The 22694-nt window shown below is 40.3% G+C and overlaps 1 protein-coding gene across 3 annotated transcripts; it reads left to right on the forward strand.

Annotated features, from left to right (window-relative positions):
* The first annotated feature begins 1417 nt into the window (after positions 1-1417).
* STX2 (syntaxin 2) lies at positions 1418-19151 on the forward strand. Of its 3 annotated transcripts, none has more exons than XM_027652298.1 (11): positions 1418-1520; positions 7512-7583; positions 8079-8178; positions 9646-9720; positions 10580-10653; positions 10850-10958; positions 12638-12711; positions 12823-12960; positions 14293-14403; positions 15644-15771; positions 17136-19151. In XM_027652298.1, the coding sequence occupies exons 1-10, from the start codon at positions 1491-1493 to the stop codon at positions 15725-15727; spliced, it is 867 nt and encodes a 288-aa protein (XP_027508099.1). In that variant the 5' UTR covers positions 1418-1490; the 3' UTR covers positions 15728-15771; positions 17136-19151. The 3 variants fall into 3 exon arrangements, with proteins under 3 accessions (XP_027508099.1, XP_027508101.1, XP_027508100.1); XM_027652300.1 differs by having other exon boundaries at positions 15644-15704; XM_027652299.1 differs by lacking the exon at positions 15644-15771.
* Positions 19152-22694: the final 3543 nt, after the last annotated feature.

Genomic DNA, 22694 nt, shown 5'->3' on the forward strand with positions numbered 1-22694 from the left:
GGATTATGCTCAGTTTCCAAAAGTAACATTTTTTAGAATTTGTTGAATGTGTAGTCTAGAAGATAAAGCCTATATATCACAGAATCCCAGAATGGGTCAGGTTGGAAGGGACCAATGTGTCAACTGGTCCAACCTCTCTGCTCAAGCAGGGTCATCCCAGAGCACGTGGCACAGGATTGTGTCCAGACAGTTCTGGAATATCTTCAGTGGGGGAGACTCCACAGCCTCTCTGGGCCATCTGTTCAGTGCATGGTCACTGCACAGTAAATAAGTTCTTCCTCAAATTCAGATGGAATTTCCTGTGCATCAGTTTGTGCCCGTTGCCTCTCGTCCCACTGCTGGGCACCCCCGAGCAGAGCCTGGTCCATCCTCTGCCCCCTCTCTGCAGACACCGACAGACATGGGTGAGGTCCCCTCTCAGTGTCTCCTCTCGAGGCTGAACAGCCCCAGCTCCCTCAGCCTTTCCTTGGCACAGAGATGCTTCAGTCCCTTCATCCCCTCTGTAGCCTCCTCTGGGGGCCACACCCCTGGCATCGTTCAGACCCCTGAGCTCTCCCACATCGAGGATTCCTCTTTCCTTGTACACATCCACAGAATCACGGAACAGTTTGGGTTGGAAGGGTCCTCCGGGGTAGGTGACACCACAACGTGTCCAGCTGGGGGTTGAGCATCAGCAGAGCAGGAGACTCCTCGCCCTCCCTGGGCAGCCTGTTGCAGTGCTCTGCCACATCTCTGTGGCAATCACAGAATCAACCAGGTTGGAAAAGACCTCTGAGATCATCGAGTCCAACCTTTGGCCCAACACCACCTTGTCAACTGGACCATGGCACTGAGTGCCACATCCAGTCTCTTCTTAAACACCTCCAGGGACCAGGGACGGTGACTCCACCACCTCTCTGGGCAGCCCATTCCAATGGCTGATCACTCTCTCTTTGAAGAACTTCTTCCAGCCTAAACCTCCCCTGACTCAGACTGTGCCCTTTTGTCCTACTGCTGGGAGCAGAGCCCGACCCCCACCCGGCTCCCCCTGTCAGGGAGTTGTAGAAAGCGAGAAGGTCCCCCCCGAGCCTCCTCCTCTCCAGGCTGAGCCCCCCCAGCTCCCTCAGCCGCCCCTCACAGCACCTGTGCTCCAGTCCCCTCACCAGCCTCGTCGCCCTTCTCTGGACACACTCCACCCCTCAACATCCTCCCTGAACTGAGGGCCCCAGAACCGGACACGAGGTTCGGGGCTCAGCCTCACCCTCCGCCCCGCCCGATGCCCGGTGCCCGCTCCCCCCGCTCCCGCCCGCGCCAGGCGGTGCCCGCAGGGAATGGTTGCCGCGCCCGCCCGCCCGGGGCGCGGTGCCGCCGCTTCCCCGCATGCGCGGGGCGGGGCGGGGCGGGCGCAGCGCTGAGGGGGCGGTGGCGGCGGCCGGCGCGGGGCGGGCGGGGGGAACGGGGCGGCCCCGGGCACGGCGGGAGCGGCCCCAGGAACCCCAGGAGCCGCGGGGATGAAGGACCGGCTGGCGGACCTGGCAGAGGTGCGGAGAGGGCAGCGCGGGGAGAATTTCGGGGGAGGGGGGCGCCGCAGTGGCCGCCCGAGGTAACGGGCAGGGCGGGGAGGGCTTTGCAGGATCCGCCGGTCCCTGTGGGCTGGGAGGGCCCCGGCTGCCTCCGCCATCCCTTCTCCGGTTGTTTTTACAGCCCCCCGGCGGATAAAGCCCGCGGTCACCTTGCTTTCGGGCCGCGGGGTGTGTTTGTCCCCCCGGGAGCTGCTCGGCCCCGGTGCGTCAGTGGAGCTCTCGGCAGCGTTTATTTTCCGCGTGTTTACAAAATGGTAGCTGGCCGTGTTTATACGCGCTTTTCCTTTCCCTTATTTGTGCTTTGGAAACAGTATCCTAAAAAAAGAAGGGAGAGTTGAGTGTGAGGGGGAGGTACCGTCAGTCTGTCTGCGACAGGATATGGCCTGGGTAAAATAAAAGGATATTTGGCTTTTTTTTTTTTTTTTCCTTTTCCTGAAAAGAAATGGAAATGGAGAACACGCAGGAGTTCCTGTGATAGTTCCAGGACTCCACATACATGCAGAAGTTGGCGTGTGTTGAGCTGCATGTAAGGCTCGTTCACCTTAAAGAGTAAGGTCATATCTTCCGGATCACAAAATACATCTTGGGAGCTCCATCTGCAGTGATGGAATTACCAGTCTCTTTGTTTTCCTCTCCCGAAAGGATGAATTAGCATCTGAAAAGTTTTAGCGTGATTAAATTACGGTATCTCTACCAGGAATGATGTTTTGGAGTCATGCCAATAAAACCCACAAAAGTGTCATTTCTTTCAGGTGTCCTCATTCCCTTCTCCTGTTTCTAAACAGTCCAGGCTGTAGGAATGTGTGCCAAATTTCAGTGATGATGCACTGTCTTCCAGATAGAGGAAGCAACAAATGGTGATCCAAGTTTGGTTTTTAATTTATAATCCTAAACCTGTACACTGAGGGGAAGCAGTAGTGGTCTGTTGTGTGAGTTTTTAATTAAAAAAATCAACCCCACACCCTGACACTCCCCTCCATTGATATTGTTAGAAGTGTTTAAAGCACCTGTACATACAGGTTTTAGGCCAGCTTTAGTGTTTGACATCTGAAAACTACAGCAGTGAACTACTGCTTTAACTGCTGCAGTGAGCTGCTCTAAACACTGTGGTCAGAAATAATGAATTAACATGTATTTGCCTATTTTCCAAAGTGCTTGATTTTGATCAGTGTAGTTTCATTGTATTTTATTTGGCTAAATGAAATAGCGAAGAGTAGAGCATAGACACTGTGGTTTTCAAACCTGTGTTTGAAAATCTTCAGGAATAACTGTGCCTTGCCTCTTTCCTTTAATATAAAGATTTTATTAGATGCTGCTTTGGTCATACCTTACCTGTAAGTGCCATCCACTCTATTTTCCCCAACAAGTGGTTTAAGAGATCCCAGTACTGTAGTCATTCTACACTAACCTGTTTTAACTGAGCACAGCATTCCCTTTAGCAGAAATGTTAATTTAACATGTGTTAATTTAACATGTGTTTGTTTGTGTGTTCCTGATTTTTTTTTTGGACAGCAAGCAAACTACTTATCATTCAAAGTTGTAAGTTTTTCCCAGGTTTCCCCTTATAAAGAAGAGGGAGAAATGTTACCTGTCAGTGTTTGTGGTTCATTAACATGAAGTTAACATTTTTAATACACTGTATTTAGGTAGGTAAACAGTGCTCAAGTAGTTGCTGGAGAAAGAAATTGTTGAGGACATGCAGATTATGTAGCCTTCAGATAATGTTGCTTCCTCTTGATTTCTTAGCTAGAAGGAGCTTTGTGAAGTGCATGCTTTTTCAGAGGATAGCAAACATAATTGTGTTTGTTCAACTTTAGGAGATTATTTTAATGTCATTTATAAATTATTCTAAGTGGGCCAAAATGAATGTCTTGCAGCTGCTTGAATTTTCATTTAATACAATTACTTGGAGAATTGATCAAATCCCAGGCTGGTTTGAGTTATTTTGAGCACAAATAAGTGTAAGATTAAAAGGTTCTCTCTGATCCAGTACACTGTTTTCAGCAGTAGTTTATAGTAGATATTTAAGGAAGGAAAAAAAAGACTAGTACATAGCTGTGATTGCAAAATATTCTCCCTCAGTGATTTGATGTTCACAGCTAACAAGTCCATCTTGAAATGGCTTTAAAAGAGCCACAGAATCTGTGTTCACACACCCAGATGAGCACATTTATCTTGTGTCAGGTATTAAAAACTGATGTCCTTTTAAAGGTCTGTTAACAAAACTCATTCATACTTTTTTTGGTTTTGTTGTTAAATCCTCTGAGACAGGGAGAAGATGTAAACTTTTGCTCATGTGGATGTTTTAGATCTCAGGTTCGGGGTGCACTGTCCATGTGGCTCAAAACTTACCACCTTGTTGGATGCTGAAGTGGATGCAGAGCTCTCCACTGCAATCCATTCTTTGTGCTTGATTTTGAATCATTTAAAAAGCTTGGTTTTTATACTCTTGAGTGTTAATGAAGATATATTACATTTAATCTTTGAAAAATGTTTATATTTGACTGTAGCTTTTTTTTAAACTAGGACCTATAACTTGAACAGAACTGCATTGATTTTTTTCCCAAAGTATTTCTTGGAGATTCACTTAATGCCCCCAGAACTGTTCAGGAATGAGTGAAAAACAAAGTCACAGGAGTTAAAATGGTTAGAATTGGGTGGTATGGAAACAGATGCAAAATGAACTTTTCCAGAAGGAGGAAAACATGTGTCCTTTTTCACCGAGTCAGCCTCTTACGTGAGACTTTGTTCAAACATGGAATTTTCTGAGGATGAGCTGTGTGCCTTCCACGTCCTAACAGTGGGAAGTGATTTATTGTAGCTGGTTACCATATGATGTTTCTCTGGTTGTACAATAATGCACGTTAATGATTGACCTGCCAAAGCTGCCTGACAGCTCTCCTGGGCCCTCTGTGAGCCCTCCCGGGCTGCTCTGACACAAAACAATTTCTGCACACGCTGATGCTGTGAGGAGAAGCTCTAACACTCTGTAAGGTACTCCTTGGGCCCTGCTTCACTGGGATAATGGGCAGTTATTATCCTTGCAGCCTGCCAGAGGAATACACATGATCTGCACTGAGAAAGGACTAACCTTGAATTTCAAGGGCAAGTTATAGTCACGTTTTTGAGTCGAAAGCTGTTTTTGGTTTCAAAGGTCAGTAATTATTAAGATATCTCCAGCTAGGCTTATTTCTGCAATTCTGTGAGGTATTAGAAGGGACAAAGTTTTCAGGACAGCATTTGCTTGGAGCTGAGAAATGATACTGTCAGAACATGTGGATTCTGTCACGTGAACCCATGTCATGGTTTAACCCCAGCTGGCACCTGGAGCAGCACATGGCTGTTCCCTTGGCCTCTCCCTCACTCATCCCACTGGGATGGGGCTCGGAATTGCAACGGGGGAAAATTCCTGGGTTGAGATAAACGCAGTTTGAAAGGTAAGAAGCTGCACACAAGCAAAGGAAAACAGGGAGTTCATTCCCCACTTCCAGTGGGCAGGCGGGTGTTTGGCCATGCCCAGGAGAGCAGGGCTCTGTCACACCTCACAGGCACCTAGGGAGACAAAATGCCCCCCCTTCCTCCTTCTTCCCCTGGCTTTATACACTGAGCATGATGCCACGTGGTCTGGAATATCCCTTGGGTCACTTGGGGACAGCTGTCCTGCCTGTGTCCCCTCCCAGCTTCTTGTGCCTCCCGGGCTTCACAGGTGGGGTGAGGAGCAGAAAAGGCCTCGACCAGGCTCAGCTCAGCAGTAACTGAGACATCCCTGTGTCATCAACCCTGTTCCAGCACAAATCCAAAACACAGCCCATGCCAGTTACTGTGAAGAAAGTTAACTCTGTCCCAAGCAAAACCAGCCCAAACAACTCCTGAGGAACTCGGTCTGTTCTATAGGGCTGTGAAGTTTATGGAGTTGTATGTTCCAGACCTTCAGTCCCAAGGTCAAGGTATGAGCTGCAAACAGACTTTATTAGATTGCTCTTGGCATTGAGTGAAACTTTTTATCAGTTTTTTGTGATACTGTTTGTACTGGGGAGGTGAGGTCTAGGGGAAGCAATATGTTTCTGCTAAACTCAGTGATAAAAATGAGTCCTTGGTTGTGTGCTTGTCAAAAGAGCACATCACTTCAGCTGAAGAGTGAGCAAATGAGCTGTATTTTAGCTAAGAGATGATTTAAGAACATAGAGAACAGAGGCTGACAAACTCCTCAGGTGTCTCAAGTGCTGATGTTTGAAGTAGGTTGCCCATAAATCCTTCAACAAATTGTAGGAAGCGAATTGATCTGTCAGTGGTGTCACTGCAACCAAATATGAAAGCGAAATACACGTGGCACTGACAGTGGGTTGGCTGATCCTGATGGAGCATCTCCAAACAGGACTTCTGAGGGAGAGTTTTGTAGCTTTCATTTGATGGGGATTCACTCAGGTGTTAAATGTTTTGATAAGATCTGATCAAACTAAAAGCTGACGTGCCAGATCTCTTCGCTGATGCTATTTTCACGATTTTTAATTCGTTATTTTTTTACTCAGTAAATATAAACAGAAAGTGTTCTTTTGCATAGATAATGAAATTAAATGTCTTTAAAGCGTAGCTCATTCTTAAATATTAACTTAAAACTGGTAGCTTAGTAGCAGTGCAGTCTCTAGAATGGTAAAAAAGTTGAGTGACGTCATTTGGGCACAGACTTCCTTCCATATTTGTGCAAGACTGTTCATTGATTACAATCTCTAAGGACAGATAATTTGAGTTCTAGTGATCATTTCCCCCAAGTCTTTAGTGACACACAGCACTGGGAGTGGGTGGAGGGTGGTTCAGGAGAGCAATGACAGCCACACTCCTGTGTTTCACTTGGGGCATTATGGTTTTCTCTTAGTATAAAACCCAGATGATTTCTGACAAACATATTGCCAGAGGGCTTTGTGCACCCCCTGGATTTGCAGGAAAGGAACTGTCACAACGTGTAGTAACTTCCCTTGAAGATTTGGAGCACTCTTACATTTTGGTGCATAAATCTTAATTGAGTAAAACTTCCCTTATTAGATAATAGCAGTGTTTGCATTGCATTAAATGGCACAATTGTCACACAAATAGTATATATCTCACCTAATTTAATAAAACCAGAACCAAAGGGCTTTTTGGATAGTAGGATCAGAGGTTAGGAGCAGAGAGTGGGTGTTACAAGATCAAAGGCAGAGGGCCTTGTTCTTAGAAAGGTGTCCTGGACATGAAAATCCCTCGATGATACCTGTCCTGTAGTTTGTTTTTTTCTAACTGATAACCCCTTGACTGTATGTTTGAGTAATATTTTGGCTCAAGGCAGTTCAGTCTGTGCTCTGCACAGGGAACTGGAGAAGAGAGAAGCTGGAGCTCTTTGCCTTTCCATGATGCATGTTAATTCTCTGCTTTCCTGTGACAAAAATTGGATCTCCATTACTCTTTAAGATCCCTGGATTCCACTGGGCTGGCTCAGGGCTTTGGGAGGTGTGACTGTGGGAACTGTTGGGCTTTGTGCCCTGGAGGTGTGGGAGAGCCTGTCAGCTGCTGTTCCAAGGCTTTATCAATTATGCAATGCATTTATAGTTTAGTGTAGCATAATTATGTCTAAATTGGTGTGGAATGGCAGCCTTGAAAAACACCTCAGGGCAAAAGTAGTAAGTTGGTGATGGCTTTTTGCTCTGGCTGTCATTAGATATGTAGTTATTACATCACAGGGCAGCTCTCAGCACCTCTCTGTATTTCTTTCACAACTCTGTAGTAGTCAAGTGACTTTCTGGGGCCTCTCTTATTTGTTTTTAGATGACAATCTGCAGCAGTGGAAGACTTTTTTGACCTTACAGGCTGCTGACAAAAATGTGTATGCATTTGTGTAGCAATGTGGTGCAAGTTGCAGTTGGTTCAGAACAGTATCTGGAGTTTTATTTCATAGATTTATTTTATTATCTCTTACAGTATAAAGGAAATGAAGATGGGGAGACAGTTATTATTGAAAAAGACCATTTCATGGATGACTTTTTCCAGCAGGTAAAGTTACAATTTTCACAAGGCATTAAAGATTTAATGTTTTCTCTCTATGCCTTTTCATTTCTGTGGTTAGGTTTAACAATTCCCTTCTACACATACTCTCCAGTATGGTTTGTAATGGTTTGCCAAATTTAATGTTGGTAACACTCTGTGTTACTTATTTCAGGGTATTTTCTGTCTTTATTGCAGAGAAGTGTTTTTAACTCCTATTGACAAAGGAGTTTGCCAGTAGAATTTTAAAATATATTTATTAAGAATATTAGCACTTAAGTTTGTGGCCACACAGAATATATTTGCTATTAAGAATGACATTTTTTTATTGAAAAGTAAGATTACAAGCTTTTTAAGTATCAACATTACTGGGATTTCTGTCATGTACTTACAAATGTTGCAATGAAATAATTTATGATTTTTGTGACCAGTTATTTTTTGCTTAAAAAAAATGTTGCCCTGATTTATTCTGATGTCTTCATTGCTATATTTCTCTTCCTCCAGGTTGAGGAAATTAGAAATAATATAGCAAAAATAGCACAAAATGTGGAAGAAGTGAAGAAGCAGCACAGCATTATCCTGTCAGCACCAAATCCTGAAGGAAGTGAGTAAAAATTTTTAATTTCATGTATGTGTGGCTAAATATTCTGAAATACTGTTTGTTTGGTTTGGCTGTTTGTAGGAATAGAACTTCAGGTGTTCAGAATGCAAAATGTAACCCTATTTAAGTAACTATGTCCATCTTTAATATTGAATTAATGCTTTCATTTGCTTATTTTTACCTTTTTGAAGTCCCATTTGAAAAAATGCATTTTCAGAATATTTGTTGCCTCATCCAAACTTTTTCTAGATCAAAACTCAGTTTGATACGGTGTCTTGAATTTGATTTTGTCTTCAGAAACTTAGAAGCTACTTACATTTCTTGTATTTGTGGAAATGTGAAAGTTGTCCACTGAAGCTTATACTGTGGAGCTTTATTCTTTTACTCTCTTTATTCTTCAGCAGGAACAATGTCCTGACTCACACCACAGCCACAGTTAAGAGTTCCTCTAAGGAGCCCTAGTTTTAGAGGCTTTAACCTCAAAGCTGGAAGTGAAGTTGTGCTTTCTGATCAGAAAAAGTTTAGGGAACTTACCCAGAAACATGGAACCTTCTGTGTTCTCAACCCTTGTCAACTCAGGGCATCTGGGCAGGGCTCAGAGAAAAGGGAAGAAAAGATGCTGAGGTGTTTTTCCTCAGTGTTGCAAGGCTGGCTTGGTACTTATCTTGTTTCATCTTGTTGATGAAAACTGAGCTTTGGATGTTAGTTCTTTATTGTCCCCCTGTTTTCTCTGTTTCTGGATGGGTGTTTGTATTCTTACAAGTGATTTTGGGGGCTGCTTTTTGTCTTAATAGTTGTATACAGTTAATGAGTCTCAGACTTAATAAAAGTTCATCTAAATGTTTAAAGTCCATGGTCTCAGCTCATTTGTCAGCTTGTGTTTGTGCTAAAAATTATATATCTCAATAGTGCATCTGAATTGTGTAGGAACATGACAGCTCTTGTAAGTAATGTGTGTTCTTGTGATTCTGGTGTCTTCAGTGACAGAGATCTAGTGAAGTTCTTCATGAATGCTCTGGATAGAATTCTTCAAAACATATAGGTCAGGCATGGTACAGTTATCTTAAGTGTAAAAGCAATGAATACATGATAAACAACACAATTTTTTAAAAAAGGGTGAGATGAATCTGTACTTTCACTTGTATTTAGAACTCAGTAAAATTTAATTTTTGACTAGCAAACGAATATTACCCAGAAAGTGTTAAGAGAAACTGTGGAATATTTTATCACCTGGTTTAGTTGATGAGTTGGTGATAACATTTCCCAAGTGTAAGCCTGTCACAAGAAGCAGGAACCTGATAGTATGTGGTTATAAAAATGGTATTTAAAGTACTTAAAACTATAATAAACTTCAGTTCTGCCTGGTTGTTCTGAGTACAATTCTGAGGTTGCAAGGTAGAGTTGAAAATGGTTACTGACTTACTATTATCAATCATAAACAGTTAAAAAAAAAGTACTGTTTTTTTAAAGGAACAAAGGAAGAACTTGAGGAGTTAAATGAGGAAATAAAGAAGATTGCTAACAAAATCCGGGCCAGGCTAAAGGGTGAGTTGTGAGCACAAATAAAACTGCTGTCACTTGCAATGATTCAGGAGATTAGCAGTGTTGCAAACTTAATGCATTGCAGCTGAACTTCTTAACTTTGAAAGCTGAAATATATCTACAGAAATTGTACTGTACAGCTGTTAAAAAAGAGAGTGAGGGAACCACTTCCCTGGCAGCTGATGTGCAGCCCATGGCAGTGACAGTGCCATCCTCTGTACCAGGTCTCAGCAGAGCCTTGCTTGTAGAACAGGACAGAAAGCCTACTTGCTTTCAGAAATAACCTAGAAAATTACCATGCAAAGTAATTTCTCTGTCTAGAAATGTATTCTGCAATTAAAGTGCCTTTTTTGGCATTTTGGAATAAGATTAAGGGCAAAGAGACAGTCTCCATGACATAAATGTCATAGGGAATTGCCCTAGGCCACTGTATTTTATATTCAGACTAGTTAATTTTGCTGTGGATTTCCCCTGTGAGCATGTCTTAAGTGTTTAGCAAGAGTTCTGAAATACACTGAGAGTTTCCAAGTTACTAGATTACAATTACTCTGCTTTTGTCCTCCAGGAAATACTGAGGTGAGGTGTTTATTGTTTAAAGCCCATTTTGCTACACCTTTTACAATTTTTCCAGCATAATAGTGGTGTTGCTCTGCTAAGACTGTTGAAGTAATTACTGTGTTTAAAGATCTGTACCAATTATCAAAATTATTTTAAAATTTTTTATATATCACTGCCACCCCTGGAATGTTAGGCACGTAGAGAACTTCTACATGTAAAAAGTAATAATAGTATTTACAAAGTAATTGAGCTGCACTGTTAAATAACTGAACATGGACTCAGAGTATTCTTGTCTTATTTTCAGCTATTGAACAAAGTTTTGAGCAGGGTGAAAATGCCAATCGGACATCAGTGGACCTGAGGATAAGGAAAACACAGGTATGAGCACTTAAACTAAAGAAAATAGAAGGGTTTGAGTAAACTGGAGAATAACTTTTCTGAAATCATTTCCAAACTTCACATTCTGTTTTGGGGGGATGTGAATACCACTGTTGAGTTGTTGTGCAGTGCTGTTTGCTCTATCAAAGAAATAAATAAATGTTTTTGTTGCACCTCTTGAACTGCTCCCCCCCAGCACTCTGTGTTGGCTCACAAGTTTGTGGAGGTGATGACAGAATACAACGAGACCCAGACTCTCTTCCGAGAACGCAGCAAATGTCGGATACAGAGGCAACTGGAGATCAGTGAGTGACCTGAATGTGCTTCTTTAAAGAAAATAAAACTTGTATTCTTAGTACCTCCCTTGTTTCTTGTTATTACAAGATGGTGCTAAGCATCATCAGCTTGGACATCATCTGGGAGCACGTGAGAGAGAAGAAACAATTTTAGTGTGTGGCATAAACTCGTTGATATTACTCTTCAGAACAGCTGTAAAGAAAATAGAGAAAACTCACTAAATAGTAAAAGCCATTCAAAAAATTATCTTTTTCCTTTGCTTCATTTATTTCCGATGTTGCAGCTTTAAATGAAGCGTTAAGAAAAGCTGCATTCTGAAACAGCAAGTGTTATTAAAAGCCATTCCAAAGTTAACATGCTTCTACAGGGACACTTGTTAAATTCAGCTGGCATAAAATCAGTGCTGCTGTTATATGTGCTCTGATCATCTGTTGCCTGACTCATGTGTGAATGTTGATTATTAGGATGAATATTTAGAAAGGTTCATGACTCTCCTCTGAACTACAGAGTTCAGATGCTCTGAACTCTTCATCTACCTTGGAAGGTGTCTAAAAATCTCTGTTTCATCTTGTACCTAAAGTTGGCCCTTTTTAATGTCTCCTGTAGGAGCAAATATGTACATTGCTGAAATAGGGAATGGAAACAGCAATTGGCAAATTATAAGAAGGCTTTGCTTTTCATGTGCTTCTCAAATTGGTTATTAGCCTCTCATGCTAATGGTCCAATTCAGCATTTCAGTAAAGGTTATTAGGCAAGTTAAGGTTGTTTTTTTTTGCTATATGTGTGAGGGGAGGGACACTAATACCTCAGGACATGGTTCTTTTAAGTTCAGGTTGTTATGACCCAATTAGAGCCTTCAGCTTTTCTTAAGCACTAAAAATTTTAAAGCAGATTTTGCAGCATTCTTTGGTATTAACATCAGAAAGTAATACTCAAACTGTAGCTCTCTCCTGATAGGACAGAATTATATAAGTTGGTACAGATATTCAGCTTATTTTACATTGGAAGAACAGGGATTTGATATGGAATTGTTAAAGCTGTACAATACAAATCACTTGCATGTGTTGTGTAACTCATAACACTTGCATTTGTGGTACCAGTGTGATCAATAGGATTCAGTTTGCTTAAACATGCAATAATAAATTACATGAGTGGTTACTTGTACTATGAAAAGCAGAAGTGAAGGTGCACTGTGGGAATATGGATGGAATCCTGTGTTGGGAAAATCAAATTTACGTAAAGATTTTATTGCCCACACAGTGGTGGGGTGTGAGGTAAATATTGAATGTTGTATAAATACTCTCAAGTATCTCAAGTTCTTCCTTCTGAAGAACATTCCACTTCAGAAGGTTCATATGTACCTTTTAAATATTTCTGATCAAACCCTTCGATTTGACAAAAAACCCCAAAACAAACTAACTAACCAAGCAAGCAAAACCACTCCATGATCAGGAGTTCTTCATGGTAGCTTTGAATCTGTATTTGTTTTCTGACTGTTATTTGATACTTTGTGGGTTTTATTCTATGCAAAATGGCCCTTGGTGATGGCTGACCACTACAATGTTATATCCTGCAAAATGCTCAATACAAGAATTGTCTTTGAATTGTCATCCTTCCAGAATGGTAAAATGTTGTGTTCCACACTGAACCAGGGATGTTATGTGAAGTCCTGTTGTTTTTATCCTAGCTGGAAAGACCACCACTGATGAGGAACTGGAAGAAATGTTAGAGAGTGGTAATCCTTCCATTTTCACTTCTGATGTATGTATTTCTGCTCCAGCTGTGTCTCTCTCCTATTCTACTGCTCCTGCTCTTTAGGGGTGTGTCTGCAGGTCCTTACTTGTGTCCTTATCTTTGTCCATCCTCCCAAAGATTATATCAGACTCTCAAATAACCAGGCAAGCTCTGAATGAGATCGAGTCCCGTCACAAGGATATTATGAAACTGGAATCCAGCATAAAGGAACTTCATGAAATGTTTATGGACATGGCAATGTTTGTTGAGACTCAGGTAAATGAACCAATTCAAACACCTTTACAGAAGTGGTGGCTTCTTTCCTCAGTCTTCCTCTTTGCAACTTGCAGAAGCAGTTGCTTATATTCAGATAGTGCAGACTTGGAGTGGTTTTGGCTGTGATTAGAATATAGAAAAGTTAATCACTGGAGGGTTTTTGTTTTGTTTTAAATAAGCTTTAGGATATGCTTGTAGGATATGCTTTCCATAACTGACCACAGAGTTTCAGTTAGCATATGTAACATTTTCTTCAACAAGCTTAATTGCAATATACTTGAACGTTTTTGTGCATGTTAAAGTAAGAACAACTCTGCCCTGGAATGTTGGCTAACACCTTGGGAATTGAGGATTCTCAGCCATGGTAAAGAACTACTGTGGTAGAATAACATGTGTGTTAGCAAGCACTTAATACAGAGTACAGTGACTGCTGTGACTCACATGAATGTGAAGGGCTTGACAAGTCCTTCAAGTCACCTCTTATGTTCATAAACTTTGTCTTGACATGTATATAAATTTGTTCTGTTTGTAGTCTTTACAGGCCAGTTACCCAACAAAAATATTTTTCATTTCTGCTCTTAAAATTGTTTGACTCATGCAGGAAACCGAACAGAATAATGTTAGGAAATAAACTTGCCTGAAAAGGACTATTTTTTTTAATTGGTTTTTGCTCTTCAAGTCCTGTGTTGCTTTGATATTACATATACAACCAAGAGAAATTGGTAGCAGTTTTCTTTTGAATTAGAAGTGACCAAAAATTACTTGTGCATCATTCTTTAATGCTTTGCTGTTTACTGCTGCTGATTATTTCTTCTGATGGACAGAAACACAGGTAACAGACTTAACTGTCATTTTTCACCAATCCTCCATTTCATTGCCAAATTTCATTCACCATAAGTAATTTCAATTTGTGATGTATTGACATCCCTCCATTCTGAGGAACTCCTGTGTGTGTTTTTCCTTGGATAACTGTTGAACCTGGTGTTAAAATAGTCAATATCCTTCCCCACTTCCAGACACATCAGGGATTCCTCATCTCTATTTAGTTTGGGCTGTTAAAACATACCTCACACCCAAAGGTATGTTTTCAGGTGTTCAGTACTTATTCCTGCAAAAGGGAATGTGCCTGCCCTGCTCATGAATGTTCCTTGTTTGGTGAGAACTGTGAGTTCTTGCTTCTCATTCCCTTTTCCCTGTACATATCAAAGCAGAAAAAACCTCACCCACTAAAATGTGCATCGTTCCCTTGCTGAAAGTGATTGTTTTTCATGAAACAAGGATCCATGGATTCCAATAATAGATTTTTTTTTTTCTTCAAAATTTCATTTTAAGGGTGAAATGATCAACAACATAGAGAAGAATGTGATGAATGCAACGGATTACGTGGAACATGCAAAAGAAGAGACAAAAAAGGCAGTTAAATATCAAAGTAAAGCACGAAGGGTATGTTGTCTTTCTTAATTGTTCTAGTCAGTATTTTAACTTAGCACAGGATGAAGTGACCTTCAGTTTTAGTTGAATTTTTGTTGCTGTATTCACTCCTTCAAGGTAGAATTAATATGTGCATTTTCCTTGTTTGCTGTTGTGCTTTTTAAAATTAGGTTAGAAAATGTTGTTATGAATTAGTATATTGCAGAAGAAGACTTAACAAAGGACTTAACAAGCAAACAAACACCCCACCGCCTCAAACTGGAAGAAATCAAAACATTTCCAATGTGAACAAATTTGTCATAGCTAATATTAAAAAAATTATATTACCAGTAGGGGCCAGAAGCTTCTTGTACTATGAAAACAGATAAGCAATTCATGCACAGCTAAGGGTGTGTTCACAATTTTACACTATCATAGTGTAAAAACTCCAAAAGAAGAATGAATATATTATTCCAATAGATAAATTCACAATTTTTTCTTATCAACTACCACGATACTTTAAGTTATTCAGATTCTAAATAAGCTTAAAAGTTTTTGGATCTTTTTATCATTGGCAAACTTACCTGGATTTACAGGTATAAAATCTCCATAAGTGGTTTGGTGAAGCAGGGTTTTTTAGAATCCTGTCTGTAATTATTCATTTTACAGATGAATTAGGAGGCTCTTCCCTCTGGAAAGGGAGTGACATTCTACCACGACACTGAAGTTGTGGAGGATTTGAGTTCAGAGTAACGTTCAGGTGTTTTCCCTGGCACTTGTTTTGTGTCCTGGTGTCTTCCTTCCCATCAGACCCCAAATAATATACTCTGAAATCAAACTAAGTAGTTTTGTTTTTATGTTATCAGTTCCCCTTTTGAGAAGCTGTGCAAATTTTTGAGTTTTTTTATGGTGAGCTGGATTTGAGGGAATAATGCATTTTTCTATTGATAGATATCTGCACAGAGAGAACACACCTGTTATATTTACAAAGGATTGTTTAAAAAGTGTCAAAGAGCCCATTTAATGTGTTTGTAAATGGTGGTTGTACCATCTTTGATGACTGTATAGACATTATCACACTAGTTTATATGTAAACACTGTTTAAAAATGTTTGTTCTCATGTATGCAAGACTGCACAGATAAATTTATCTCAACTTGGAAATACTGCACACTTTAATAAAAGTGCTTGTGGATCTAAAAACAGTTTAAAAGAACTGAGAATAAATGCATGTCTGAATGGGCTTAATATTAACAATACCTTGTTTTTTGACAGAAAATGTGGATAATTATCATTGTGTCAGTGGTGTTGGTTGCCATAATTGCTCTAATTATTGGTTTGTCTGTTGGTATTCGGTGATGGTTGGATAACCTCAGCATGCATGTCTTCCTGCCACTGTGGCAGTAAGTAACTAATCAACTAATTTTGCTCTTGTTTTCTCTGTATTGTTCTATTAACCCTTAATATCTGTGCAGTTATTGCTTGGGGGGGGGTGGAGGGATGGAGCTGCATTGCTGGATCTTCCCCCTGTGTCCTCTAACAGCTCCATGCACGTGGATGTTGCCAACTGACATCTAGTGGTGAACTGCTCAATGCACAGAAAGTCACTGCCTGGCTCAGGAACAGGAGCAGATGAGACTAAAAAGCCAACTATTGTCTCCCACTCCTTTGAGTTTCTTTTTTTTTATACTAAAAGTTCACGTTAGCAAACAACCTGCACTAAGATGTGGAATGCTGGTTACACTTGGAACTTTATCAGATGGGGTTTTCTATAGTTTTAAGCAGAGCTTTTAAAAAAGTAAGTGTCTGCAACCAGGAAGTTGGCTATTATGCCTTCCAGATCATCCTAAAATGACTTACTTTGAAGCTGTTTAATAATACCAGACTAAATGAAACAGTGGGAAGTAACAATGTGTTCATAAAAGGAAGTCTGCAGAGATTGCAGCTGGAATCCTAGGACAACAGTGAGGCTTTTTTTCAGTCTTCAGGTGTTTGCTGTACTAATCTACCATTTCTTGTCAACACCTAGGCAGGCTAAGTAGAATTAACTAAGTAGCAATTAACTCTTTGCAATCCAGCTTTTTATATGTAGTATCTTCCTGCTCTAAATGAAGTGCTCCAAGGGGTGTCAGTTCAGACAGCTTGTCAGGAATTCAGGTTTCTGTACTAACACTCTTTTAATATCAGACTTTGAGGTTTGATGTTATGGATTCTTCTCAGCTCTGGTTCATGGGCAGAGAACAGGCTTTACTGTGTCATTGCTTTTGGTCAGAAATATCAGATCTAATGTCACATTTTGATGTATTCACACAGGACCACCTCTTTTGGTTTTTTTTCCCCTTGCAGCTCCTTGCATTCTGTTACCCACAGAATGTTCTTAGTGACATTGTCCTGAACTCCAGTGAGTGTGCAGGTGTAAAGGTTTGGGCAGGCTGCAAATGTTTATCCAGGGAGGGTGGCAGTGAGCAGTTTCTGTGCTTAGACTTGACCTACATCTGTTTGTGTACGTCATGGTATTTACAGAAGTTGGGCATGAGTAATAAAAATTACCCTGGGAAGCAAAATACAGACACGTTACACTCTGTCTTGTGGCTATGGTTACATGTATGTTAGAAAACAAAAACCAGCAGGAAGTCCTGGCAGTGATTAATCTCTAGAAAGAGAATCCAAACTCTCAGGTTGGGTATCAGTATTACTAATTTTCTGTGGCTCTGCATACATTTAAACCAAGTGTTTCAATCTCGACTCTTCTCTCTTTTTCTTGCAGAAATTGATGTTCATCATTATATGTGTAACTGTCTTGCTTTTGATACTTGGAATTATCCTTGCAACAACACTGTCCTAGCAAGCACATTCCAAGAGTTATGAACCTTCAGCAACTCCAAAATACATCTTTAGTATAAAACCAAACCTTGACCAGAAATGATGCCTTACGCTGTTCCGTGATGATGACCTGTCACTAATGGCTCAAAATGAAAGCAAAATCACTCTTAATGTTTACTCATAAACAGAGATCAGAATGTATTAGGATGTGTATGGATTTTCATCATAAACTAAGTTTGTAAGACTGACACTTGCTCTTAATTGTTTTGAACTAAAGTAACTTAGGGGTTTTTTTCATATCTCAGTGTTATAGTTTAAATAGGGAGTTGAGAGACAATTGAGTTTTTGACTGTTTTGCTTTTTTTCCTATTGCTAACATATTTCTAATCATGAATTTAGTACCTTGCTGGTGCTGCCTTTGTTAGTACTCTTGTGAACATTTTTATGAGATATAGCCTTGTCTTTATTAATTATTTAGTCACCTTAACCTATATAAGCTTTATGCTTAAATATTTTCTTCTCCAACAAGTGCTAAAATATTTTAACCTGAAAAGACTACTTATTTAACTGTCTGCTTAGTGCATTACACCTGAGAAGAAAAAAAACAAAAACTTTTTTACACTTGGCAGTTTATTATTTTTTTTCTTCAAGGTTAATTGCTTTAAACATTTCCTTCCTATTTAATAAAAAGTTAGTTTGAACATTTCTGGCAAATGGAGACTGCAGTGAAGCACACTGAATTTGCACTTGAGCAAAGGAAGCTGATGGATCAGTTCAGCCTTATTGTTCATGTGAATATGACAAAAATTACATTATAAAGCCAAATCAAGTTTTCTTGTTTCGAGCCTTGCTGATGCTGATGTATGAACATGGCACAGGAGGATGAACTCCTTCAGAAAATCTGCAGCATAATACAAACTAAGACACTGACTTGTTATGAAATGTGTGTGTATATAACATATATGAAGTGTTTTAGTGTATACATGCCTGTTGTAATCCCAGCTTGCGTGACTTGAAATGCTTCAAATGTACCCAAATAACTGCATTTAATGTTACAGGTTATTTTTGTATTTTGGTTTTTTTTGTGTGTGTGTAAAATATTTGTAACTTGCCTTTGTGACTCCTCATTGTTGAAGCATATCCATGTAGATATGTAGATCTAATTCTCTTACAGTGTAAATATAGGAAAGGATGATCTGTGCCTTTTTAAGCACGGTCTGAAACCACACTCGTTGATATTTTCAGATATTCAGCTCTAATCTGAACTGCAGTGACTTGGTCCTGCAAGGTTAGAATCCTTCAACTGGCATTTTATTGGAAGTGTCTGAGATCAAAGTTACTCTGTAAACTAGAATTCAGTTTGACTTCATGAAATTCAGCAAAGTTTACAATTTATATTGTATGTATGAATATTCCTGCTTTGCTGTCCAAATATACTGTGAATGTGCTGGAGTTATTCAGATGTCAAACGTTTAAAAACCAGCAAACAATAACTATTATTGGTCGTTTTGCAAGTCAGCCATAAAGAAGTCGCTTGAAAAATTTGGCTTCATTAATGAACAAATTTCTTTTACCTCTAAGTCCAGAACACTCACTGATGTTTGTGAGGAAGTTTACAAGCAAAGTAAGGAAAGATTGGTTGCCTTAGTACTTGTTCTAGGTAAATATATTTTTTATTCTGTAGTTTTCTAGGTTTTTGTCAGTAAATATTATTTATACAGATACACAAATTACATAGGGGGGAAAAATCAGTCCTGTTATATTGTATTTTTCATTTTTCTTTATAATGCAGTAATTTGCCCATCAAGACCAGAAATTTGAATAGGCTACTTGTTGTACAGCTGCCTCAATGAGTTTGTTTTAAAACAAAACACAACTTTGTTTTTCACAGGAGAATGTGAAATCTTCTTGGAGGGGAGTAAATATCTAACCTATGCACTAATAAATTCATCTAAGCGAGTATCTTGTGTCTATTTTTATATTAAGGATTTTACTGTGACCCTTGTGAATATTCCCAGGGAGTGTTTGAATCAGGCTGGGATGTTTTTGCAGTGACATCTGTCAAACAATGGAGTGCCTGGTCTCAGAGTAAAGGCAGTGGGTTTCCTGAAACTTCTTACCAGGAAAGGTGTAGAGATGATCTGAGAATACACAGAGGTAATGATGAAGAAAATAATGGGATTTATTAATTTAAACTATGCCCATGGGGGGGCGTTTTCAGAGAAATGTTGAGGTAAGAATGCCCAGGGTTTCGTTTGACTCAGTGCTCTTTTCATACAAAACTGAGCTGTTATAACTTCTGTAACAGTCCAACAGCAGTGAGGGTTTGCAGCAGGGTGAATACCAGAGCACTTAGAAAAATGACCTATTAGTGACTGTCTGTCAGTAGAAACAAAGGCAAAATGTTAGAGAATCAGCTAAAGCTGTTTCAGATTTTTGATTCTACCTCTATTTGCTCTTTAGTGTAAAACAGAACAGTTTTAGGCAAAGGAGGATTTGTTTAGCAAAGCACTACCTGAGTTTTAATGAGTAAATTTAGAAGATAAATTTAAAAGGCAAAGGGAACGAGGGAGCTGCTGCTTATGAGGAAGGATGCTTTTCTCTATAACAATTATTTAAAAATAAATTAGAAAAAAAAAAATTGGTTTTGAGAGAACGGTTCGAATGTGGGCTTTGGTTGTGGGGTTTTTTTTAGGGAGGGATGGATGGGATGTGAATGGGGGTTTAAAGCCTTGGGTTACCCAGTGTTAAATTTGCTGTGATGTGTTCATGTGGCTCATATGCCAGCTCTGAAAATAGCCATGGCACTGGCCCTGTGCTGCAGCCTCTGCACCTGTGGGGTGGCTCAGGGGGGACTGGCAGGAGCAGACTTGGCTGCTCGGGGCCGTGGTGCCACCACAGCCACCTCTGTCACACACGTGGGAGGTCCTGCTGCCAGCACAGAGCACGTACAGTGAGCGTTTTGGAGTGAAAACAGCATTTCACAAGCACTTGTAACAAGTCCTGAAGAGCAAAAGTACTTTGGAATAAAGGGATTTACAAAGGGCAATAACTAGAGATGGTAAGTAATGATAAAATCCTTGTGTTTCTGTGCTGGAAGGAGCAGTGGCTGCTCTTTGCATTTCAAACCATTTGACTGCAAGTAGGGGAAAGAAGGATTTTGATGTTCAAGAGGGAACAGTTCCTAGAAAATGGCTGAGTTATGATGCAAAGAGCTGACAATATGCAGCAGACTTTGTGAGGAGGAAGAAAACAAGGATTATTTTGAATACAAAATTATATTCCCTGTATCCATGCTTTTAACGTGACACTTGGTTGGGTCAGCTCGTGCCAGGTACTGTCAATTCAAAGTAAACTGAGCTGGGCAACATTAAACTGAGTTTAATGCAACTCAGTTTAGAGAGTGTAACTGGGCAGAGGTGCTGTTTGTGTAACTACATCACAGAATGAAACACCTTTGATTTTGATTACCTTTTAGGTATAAATATTTTTGAAACAAACCAACAAAACACTTTTTCTGTCGTGGTCGTTCAGATAGTAGAACAGCATCTCTTAATCCTCTCTGGATGAATGGAATTGTTTTTCTACAGGAAGTCCATCAAACAAAATAACATTTGGCTAGTCTAAAACTTCTTAAGGAAAGAACTCAGCCTTGAGATGAATTTTCTTCCTTGGCCTGTTGGTGGAACACATTTGTGTTCACTGAGGGATATAAATGGTTATTTTGAAGAGTATATTCTGGACTAAATGTAGAATATCTGAGCATTAGACAAGAGGCAGGGGGTGACTGGCTGTGATATTTCCCAACAGGTACCCAGACAGCAGTTATTCTTTATGAGTCAGCTCAAAGCCCCTGAAATGCATCTTTGTCCAGTCAGATACTGTGAAGTAGAAGTGAAAGAATGGCAACTATCTGAAAGCCTGTCCAAGGCCTTACTTGCTCCCATTTGTAGGTCACTGTAGACTCAAACCCTCATCAGGGCTATGACAGAGCTGTTCTGTTTGGGTGTGGAATGGGAATATTAAGCCCTGTTTTGTCCAAGTCACTGAAATGACTTGTCTGAGGTCACAGAGGATCCGTGTGGCAGAGCACAGTGTGTGTGCTCACGTGCCCTTTGCAGCTTCCAAGACACTCTTTGCCTTTGCTGTGTGCAAAGAAATACTCCTGGGAAACTCCAAAGTTCATCCATGTCGTCATTGTTGTCCAGAAACTTAAATGAGATTGATGTTTTCCCATCTTCCTTTTACTTGAAATAACTGTATTTTGAGATTATTTTAGCCAGAGGAATGAAAATTACCTGCACAGTACTGTAAGATCTGTGAGTTACTCTGCCTCAGCTGGGATTTTTTTCAGAGCTATCTGGCAGTGTTGGATTGCACAGTTCTGATCTAGAGCATGGTACAGTAGCAGATGTCAATCAGTGAAGGCAGCTCTAAAATCTCAGGTTTCAAGGTTCTTTATAGGAATTTGCATCACCATTATGGCAAACGTTGCTTGCACTTTATAGACATGGGAAATGATTCAGGGAAGAAAGTTCAGCTGAAAGAACTGGTACTGACAGTACAATTTTCTGCATATTTTCTTTCACTGTTAGAACTTTGGAGCATGTATAGCACGTAGACTAACTTTGCAGTCAGGAGTTACACCCACTGCTGTAAATGAGGTCTAAATTTGGTTCCTCATTAAAAGTGACAATAACTCCCACAGAAGAAGAGAAACTGCTGTTGCAGCTTTGCACTCCAGCAGCTGAAGCAACTTGGGAGTGAGAGATGCCCTGTCCTGTGGGAACACAGGGATGCAGGAGGGAGGTTTTTCTCATTAGTTGTAACCCTCCATCAGTGACGCAGACAGAAGTTACCAACCCCTTTGCTATTAGTCCCATTCATTCTGAGGTCTGCAGTAATGTTATTTCCATCACAGTTCATCTTCTGAACAGTTTCGTTTCATCATCTTAATCAACATTTCTCCCTGCAGAGGCTTTCATGAGAATTTTCCAGTAGTGTTTCTCACACACCTCCAGGAATTTGGCCACAATGGAGGTGTTGTGTGTTGGCCAGAATATCCACAGACTTGGCAGGTTGATTTGTGTTCTGTCCCTGTTCCAGAACAGCTGGTCAGGAGAGGTTCTGGCCTTTAAAAACATGGCTAAACCCTGGCTTGTTTTTAATTTATCTCTAGATTTTACATTGAGAAAGTGGAAAGCAAATCCTTTGAATGCTGGCAATGGGGTAGACAAAAGCATTTCGTGTAGAGCTCCCTCTCACCCATGTACATTTAACACTGTGAAGTTCAGCGGGGTGGAAAGGCTCTCAGAAAACACAATTAATTCCACTTTTATTCTTCCAGGCCATTCCCTGGGATTTCTGATTTAAGCACAGCTACCCATCTGGCCCCAAGTCCAGGGAAAAGATCTGATACCTGAAGCGTGTTTAGCGAGAGCAACTAAGCTCCAGTCCCCTCTGGAAAATCAACTTAAAGCTTGAGAGAACATCTCATTCCCAA

Source organism: Corapipo altera, unplaced genomic scaffold (assembly GCF_003945725.1).
Source record: "Corapipo altera isolate COAL_440 unplaced genomic scaffold, ASM394572v1 67, whole genome shotgun sequence".
Classification (NCBI taxonomy): domain Eukaryota; kingdom Metazoa; phylum Chordata; class Aves; order Passeriformes; family Pipridae; genus Corapipo; species Corapipo altera.